Genomic DNA, 8607 nt, shown 5'->3' on the forward strand with positions numbered 1-8607 from the left:
TAATTTAAGTGCTCCTCCCTTGTTGCACCATACACCATCCAAACATACTTCATGACTTCGTCAAACTATGAATTTTGGTAAACATTTCTGGTTGGCCTTCCTATTTTTACCTTCTCTTTAATTATTGTTCGCTTTGTTTGTTTGTTTTCGTTTTGGGACTTTTAGATTTGCTTCTTCTTTTTTTCTTTTGCTGTAGTTCAGAAGCTTTATTGATTTTTGTATGTTAATCAGACGGGATTTAGCGTAATACACCTTCCCAACTGCTATGGGGCTTTCCTGTAGAATTATTTGGGTTAGTAAAAGAGAATGAATGTGCTAAAACTGTAAAAACCCCTTTTAATGGCATTGGATTGTGCACAATGCAAAAGAGTAGCTTTTAGGTTGTTCAGGATCCTTTTTTGTAGCTAGCAAACTTCAAATTGATGATGTTCAAGATTTCAGGCCATGCGGTCGATTGCTCCAGAATTTTTTTTTGTAGATTTTGCTACTTCAGCATATTCTTGAATCAACTTGTCTTCTTCTGAATATCCAATCATAGTTAACACCAGAAAAAATTCTGCTGATGTCAAAAACACCTGAAGGGCAAAAACCGAAATGTAATTTTTTTTTGTTAATTGCAACCCATTTATTTAAAACGATTAACTCGCTGTCAAAAGCTTAATTTCTCGTCACTAAGAACCTCCAAGAACCAAAACAGAGCTGGGCTGATGGCGACCAGCACCAGATGAAGGACTTTCCACTGACTATCCTGCGACTTGCTGACTTTGATTGTGAATTGTGCTAATTGCGAAAACAAATAATTGATTGGCAAATTCCAAGGGATCAGTTTTTCCGTGGCTTTTGACGGCCATTCCATTGAGACCGATCCAATAGGCCCCATTGTATTTTTGGAGGTCCAGTTGGCATTTCAAGCTTTCAAAGATGAGCTTTGTAATCAAATACTCAAGCTTGCCCGGCCACGAGCTGGAAAAGCCCCACTTCAAAGCGTAAAAAATTAGGCGTATCACGCCTTCTCCCGTTTTGAGGGCCACGTTCCCCGTAAAGACATCGGTCACCGAGACATCAATATTCCCGCGGGTCAGATTCCCCCCCCCCCCACACACACACAAACACACAAACCCCTGAAAATTGAGGGGGAAGTTTTAAAAGAATAGAAGCAGCTTCCTTCAGTAGAGTGGGGCCATTAACCACTTCAGAGCCGTCTTTGATCTACCCTACTTTGGGATTGGGTATGCCAAAAACATGTTGCACAAATTTTTCTCCCATAAGGGCAAATTTGTCCAAATGACACAGTCTACACTCAATGTTGCCTCCTAGATCCAGGAAAAGGCTCTCTCCCTTGAAGGTGGGAATTTGATTGACAATTGCAGGGCGATCAATACCTGGAAGAGTCATCAAAATGATTTTTGTGAGCCCCATGTAGGAACATGTGTTCCCTGCTGAAAAAAACGAATCGAGTTTTTCCTCCACGATCAGCTTCCAGAGCTAAGCGCACGCTCGAGCGCTTTAACGAACGAATGGCCATGCCTTGTTTTGTGTAAACAAGAATCAGTTCATCCGTATGACAAATATAAACCTTCTTGTGAAGATTCGGGTATTTTTTAAGTAAAAGAGAAAGGCATTCTCTCTCTCCAAAAAGAAGAAATATTAGAGACGAGAGGCACTGAAGGGTTAAATGAAGAACCTGCACAACAACTGTGGTGCATGGTCAACCCCATGCCATCCACCGTGATTGTTAAGGACACTACGCCCTTACTCCTCTCTCAGATTAAAGTCACAAATATACAAGATTTTAGGTTCAGCTCCCAGATTGGTGGCATTGGCTTCCTTAGGATTCAATACAAGGTGATCACGGCAATGACTTCGGGACAGCCATCTGTTTTCCTCAAATTCATTCCAACTAAGGGCTCCCATATTTAGCTTAACCTTCAAAATCACAAGAGGGGTTTAACCTTCGACCTTATTTTACTTTGGAAAGCTCTGGAGATAAAAATTCAAGCAAGCATTTTGAGAAAATGGGATTTCAGGAGAGCGTCAACTACTGTTGCCAGGTGGATATTCGGTGATCTGTTTTTCAAAGATGTTTTTGAAAAATCAGGGGTTGTTTTGTGCTCTCATGCCAGTGAGGATTACACCTTCCTTTCTCTTTCCATATATTTTTTTTACCTATTACAGGTCTTCTTATATGCGCTGGCCAATTCACCCATCGTCGAGATCGTCGTCTGGCGATGCGATCCGTGGCAGTCTTTGAATCCCCCCCCCCCCAAAAAAAAACACGGCCACTACGTGTTTCGTGACCTATAATTGCGGGATTCGGTCACTCGTCCCGAGCCACCTGCCACGTTTGATTGTTACTTCCTCTTCTTCCTCTTACTATTCCTCTTTTTGGTGTGAAACGACGAATTTACGTCATGAAACGGAGCAATATATGCTGGCTAATTAACCATTGTCGAGATAGACATCACTGCCCAGAGATGCGATCCATGTTGCCTTTGAATTCCCCAAAACACGGCCACAACGTGTACCGTGTCCTGTACCGATTACAAGTAAATTTTTGTTTCAATTTTTTTTTTAATTTTTTATTAATTTTTATTATATTTATATTTCCAGAAACTTCGGCCATTCAGGTACAACGAACATGTTATGAGGAATTCCGGGTCGAAGGTGATGCCCGAATACTTCGAAAAGTGTTGTGACCCGAGTTGTAAGTAGTATTCTCCAAATCATAAACAATTGCAATCCTCCTAACAATGTGTCATTTGTTCGCCATTTGTGCGCCATCGCATAAGGGGATAGCGGATAGCTGTGCTACCCTAGTTGTTGCTCGATCAGAAACCACCAATCTCATTCCACGCCTTCAGAAAGTCGGTGGGAGAGTAAGTTATACTCTCTCCAATCTGAATTTTTAGAACTGAAAGACAGTTGCTAGAAAAGGCCGAGCCCTTTCTCGACCGCCACCTTTTCGTCAAGAAAGTACCCAAAGATTGTGACGAATCACGGATTAATAATTTTTTTTTAATGTAATGTATGGCATTAACTCTTTTTTTATTTTATGAACTTTTTGCTCCGTGTGGGGTTATCTTGGCCAGCCGTATGGTTGTTGATTTCAATTACCATTCGTTCATCGTAATATTCAACGAAAGAGATTCTGTTCCTTCAGTGCTTTAAAAACAAGTACATTTTTATAAGGGGTCAATAGGGTCAGCTCATTGCAAATTTCTACTCGAGGTCATCCTTAATTGGCCAGGGTCACCTCCTTCTTTGTAGAGAGGGAAGGTTAGGATTCCCTCCAGATCTACTAGAAAAGTTTGCGACGTGCCCAGTTTGTTTCGAGATTCTTGTAAGAATGTCGACACCAAAGAAGAAGAAGTACGCTCCGGCGGTGGCCGAAAACGGAGCATTGGTTACCGCAGTTACTATTAAATTGAGAAAAGTACTCAATTTCCGGGCGAAATTGAGGATGTACGCTGACTACGATCGCCAGCATCGTCGGTGTGGAATGATAATAAAGTCCACGAAGAATAGAGTTTGTTTTATAAGAAAAACCACACCGAGAAAATCCAGCAAGTCCCCGCAATATTTAATAGTCGAAATATTTAAAAAATAAATTACAAAATTTTGAATTTTTGGGTTAATAAAAAAGAAAAAAAAGCGGAATGCATTCATATCTTTTGTACATTCTTATTCATAATTAACGCTCATTCATCGTCTCGCATCGTCTCTCTCTCTTATACGTGTTTTTCCTTGTTTTTGCCGACTCTGTAATAATAGGATTATATATTCTGAACTCGCATCCTGCAAATCTCCACTTCTTTTTTATTTTTTCGGGAGCTTTTCTTCTTTTGTTTTTATCCGGTTATGGCCAGACCTACATAACAAAACAAAAGATTGGGAGGAAATTAAATAAAAAAAAATCTATACTGATGGAATCTGCTGAAACAGCTAATACTACATTAATTTTCGTTAATTTTCAGATTTAACAGAAGATTGGCGATCTTCCCCGCATGATGGAATGTCCCCAATCTAAAGATGGCTTTGGTGGTGCAGGCAAAACAGCAAGAAAATAATTTCAAGGGAGGAAATTGAGGAAGAGGAAATTGTCAAGCAATGTTTCGAGTATTCAAAGTGGTTGGTCAAAAAATTGTCAAAGTGGTAAAAATTTCAAGTTGTAATTGTCAAAGTGGACAAAATTTCAAGTTGTAATTGTCAAAGTGGACAAAATTTCAAGTTGTCATTGTCAAAGAAGTGTAAAAATTTCAAGTGGCCATTGTCAAAATGGCTGAAAAGTTTGAGTCGAATTGTAAACAAGAAAACTTTTTCTAAATGTCTTGTACGAATAAATTTACAATCAGGTTAAACATTCAGTGATGTTACATTACGAAATGGGTAAATGGGTCAACTCGTGATCGCTCTTGGTTTTCCACCAGAAGTTTTTTCAAGCCTCGCCAGCACGTCAGTATCAAGAAATTTCTTGTTGACTGGTTGCAGTGAGAGCGGGATGGAGCGGTGAGGAAAATCTTTCAAGAAAAATTTAAAGTTCGCAAAGGGTAGGAGAAGTTGAGAAAATGTACACTAACGTGAATCAGTAAATGTTTATGTTTTTTAAATGTATTAATATAATTTTCTAAATGTGTATTTTCTTTTTCGTGCTAAGACGTCATATCCTTCTTTTTATTGGAAGATGCAGCCGCTAGAAAGCAGCTGGTGGAGCTGACTGGGAGATTGGCGAATTTGGAGGAAAAGGAAAAAGATATGTTGGAGTAATTTTTAAATGTTTTTTTTGTTTGTTTGGTGTTTTTCTAACATTTCATTCATTCAAGATAAATATAATATCCTTTTAAACAACTCCTTTTTATACTTTTTCATTCTAAAAATAAACACACTTTCTCGATCTGTTTATTTTACTCAGCCTTTAAAAAATGAGAACGGAATAGAAATCTTTTGAAAACTATAACTTTTAATACTTTGTGTACTGTCTACTGTGCTTGGCCTTTGCTTTTGTTACATTTTTTCGCAGAAGTTTCCACGGAAAAGTGCACTTTCTTTTGAAGTGAGCTGCAATAGAAGAAAGTAAGTGGGTGCAAGTTTGTGATTTGGGAATGAAATTCAAGCAATCCACTACAGAATTTTATTCCAGGTATGTATTTTCATTATTCCTGCTTCTATTTGTACAAACGTTAGTTTTAACAATTGTTAAATTCCTGTTAGAATAAGAGAAAAAGGCATTGGAAAAGTGCGGCGTCCAATATCCGATTTTGTTGGAAAAATTGCTGCACTGCTTCAGAGGAGGGCATGGTTTTCTTAGTGCAGGACACTGTTGCTTTACAGGGAAATAATAATGGGATTGCAGTGGGTGTGGGGGTTAGGGCGGCAAATGTAGATGGTGGGGAAAACTTGGCTATAGATGGGAATATGGAATTTTTGGCTGGAAGAAATGCTGAAGTAGATGTTGGCGGATGAAATCAGATGAAATCAGAAAAAAACATGTCTGTAATGTTTTCCGCAAGCGAAGAACATCTTGTGGAACGATTTGCCCAAAGACATCTTCTCCTCGGCAAAGTAAACATTCTTTTGGCAACGAGGGCAAATTCCTGGCATCTTGGCTGGCAGAAAAAAAATCAACTCTTTAAAAAAAAAAAAAAATGGCAGTCCGACTCGGCAAAGGATTCCTGAAAAAAGAAAAACACAAAATTCCCTCCCATCAGTCGCACTCGTTTTTTAACAACAATTTTAACAGCAATGGATTCACAACAGGAGTTTAACCATTCCCTTGCCGACATCTCCGTGCACGTGGCAGAAGCCATTGTTTGTTTAGCTGCAGTTGCTGTAGAAAAATTTGTAATTTAGCCCCCACTGCAGTATGTCCTACGTGAAAAATTTGATTGGCCAAAGCCAAAGAGTAAGTATCCTTATTTGTGCCCTAAATTTTAAAATCTTTTTTCTAAATCTTTTTTCTCATGCAGGGTCCAAGAAACCGCAGAATGATGTCGAGATGGGGAACGCTTCTGACGAAGCTGGTGGGCAAAAGAGAGCCAGGTGTTGGTGTGAACACGAGGATTTTTGTTCAAAAATCCAAATGCAAGAAGAGCTTTCAGGAGGCAAGCAGGTGTATCTGACTGTGGTAAGTTATCACCTTACCCAATCCCCCCTCATTGCCCAAAATTTTTTTTAATTTATCGTGTTAATTATTTACAGAAAGAAAAGGTGGTTCTATCTCAATTGGCCAGAAAAATTGAAGAAGAGGAAGATCTGCCGGGAACCAGTCCCCAATGATGGGGCCATCCCACGACTGAGATGGAAGATGAGGAATGTTCAAACATTACGTGTGTATTTTCTTGAAGTTGGATTGCAATCGAGGTTCCTTATCTAAATAAAAATTTTGAAAAGTATTTGTTTGTTGTTGTTGTATATTTCATTCATAATTCATTCATTTCATCTCATTATATTTCATCTCACATATGGCAGTTCATTTTTCATAATCACAATAATCTTGCATGAACGTCTAACTAATCTTTCTTTTGGTTCTTATTTTCTTCCATGTTGTAGTCTTCTGCTCTGGGTCTCATTTGCTTGAATGTTCGTGGAAGTGGAATTTCTCTTTCATGTCTAGAATAAAAAGGAAATTATGAAATGTAATAAAGTATAAGCACAAATGGTTTACCCTTGAAATAAAACCTGGTATTCCAATTGGTTGTCATCTTTGTTTTTGGTAATGCGAACAATTTTAGCCTCAACCCAAGAAGAAGTAAAAGGGTCTTTAGCATCTATTAAATCTTGAAACTGATTTTGAGACAACATTTGAATTAGTAAAACACAAATTGGATATGCAAAGAGATTTTAAATCTTACTTCATAGTATTCAAAAACAACCTTGTTTGCACAATGAGCCGAATTTGTTGTGTCCGTTTCCATTCGTCTGTTTGACATTGACTCCTCCATTGGCCAGAAGTGGGGCTACGTGAGCTTGTGCCAATTGCGGGATATTCTATATTGGGGGTCCGTTCTGTCAAGGGTCCGCATCCGTGATTCATCATATTTTACATGCACATGTAGCTGCTGTTGCAGAAATTTTCGAACTGTGACTACATGGAATGACTACATGTGCACAGTCCACATGGGAGCAGTAACCGCATCAAAGAGCAGAATCGACCAGCTAATTAAGACCTCAACGAGCCTTACAGCACTGGAAAGAAGCGTAACAGAGATGGAGGAATTTTCAGATAAAACCAGTGGGCAGTTGCAGATGGCCTTAGAGAAGTGCGTGCGACGCGTGCAGGAGGAAAATTTTCAAGCTGAAATCGACGCCATTCATAACGATTCGAGTATTCCCAGAACATCGAACGTGCTCAAAGGCGCCGATTGATCGAGACGCAATTCACCTGATGCTACCACATCGTCACCCCTTTACGAGTCTAGTGACCAAGGACGCACATGAGAGATGTTTCCATTCTCAAATTGATTAAACCCTGTATGAGGTACAATCAAGGTTTTGGATTATACGAGGAGGCAGGGCGGTGCACAAGGAAGTGAAAAAGTACATGAAATCAGGAGAAGACTTTCCAAACCAGTATGGCCCCATTCTCCTTAGCTCGAGTCACCCTTGATCTCTCGCCGTTCACTCACGTTGGAGTGGACTATTTGTGGCTGCTCCACGTAACGATAGGAAGACACACAGACAAAAAGTATGGTTTTCTTTTTACGTGCCTCGTAACACGCGCCATCCACACCGATTGGCTGTCCAGCTCCACACGGATTCATTCTTGATGGCCTTACGACGGTTTGTGAGCATCCGAGGACACCCCAAAGAAATTTTCAGCAACAACGGCACTAATTTGGTGGCAGGTGAACGCGAGCTACGAGAAGGATTACGCGCTATGGAGAAAGAAAACAAGATTTTAAGCAAAGCAGCAGAAATGAAGATCCAGTGTCACTTTTTACCCCCTTCTGCACCACATTTCGGAGGAGTATTGGAACGCCTCGTCTGATCAGCTAAGACCGACCTTACAGCGGTTCTTGGCATGCAAACCGTTCAAGAAGAAGTTCTTAGTACCACATTGAGGGAGGTGTACTCCATGTTGAACGCCTGACCACTCACGCATCTGAGATGGCATCCGGAGAACGGAGGAATTTTAACCCCGAATCACTTCCTCCATGGCCGGCCACATCCACTCTTCCCACAAGGTCTCCTCGACGATACACGGGGGTTGTCTCTTCGCAGATGGCTAAGAGTCCAAGAACTGGCTCAAAAAATCTGGAGGAGGTGGTTACCAGAAAATGTGCCATCACTGCTTCAGCGAACGAAGTGGACAAGGAAGGAGCGCAACTTAGCAGTTGGAGATAAAGGCCTAATAGTCGACGACAAGAACCCTCGTGGTAAGTAGCCAACCGGACGAGTGACAAAGCTACTGCCTGGTAAAAGGGAAAAAGACAGAAACCAGACCGTAAGGACCGTAATAGTAGAGACGCAGGATGGAGAATATCAACGGCCGGTGGTAAAACTGTGTCTGCTCAAAGCCGTGGAAGACAAAAATTGCTGATAACCAGGAAGAAACAAAGAAGAAATGACGGAGTTTCCAGAAAGAAAGATGGACTATATATGTTGCGGCTC

At 40.3% G+C, this 8607-nt stretch overlaps 1 protein-coding gene across 1 annotated transcript; it reads right to left on the reverse strand.

The window, feature by feature from the left end:
- Positions 1-6435: 6435 nt before the first annotated feature.
- LOC124204973 lies at positions 6436-7755 on the reverse strand. The gene is made up of 3 exons (XM_046602232.1): positions 6849-7755; positions 6662-6780; positions 6436-6606 (listed from the first exon to the last, which is right to left on the reverse strand). The coding sequence occupies exons 1-3, from the start codon at positions 6936-6938 to the stop codon at positions 6507-6509; spliced, it is 309 nt and encodes a 102-aa protein (XP_046458188.1). The 5' UTR covers positions 6939-7755; the 3' UTR covers positions 6436-6506.
- Positions 7756-8607: the final 852 nt, after the last annotated feature.

This window comes from Daphnia pulex, chromosome 10 (genome assembly GCF_021134715.1).
Source record: "Daphnia pulex isolate KAP4 chromosome 10, ASM2113471v1".
NCBI classification, from domain to species: domain Eukaryota; kingdom Metazoa; phylum Arthropoda; class Branchiopoda; order Diplostraca; family Daphniidae; genus Daphnia; species Daphnia pulex.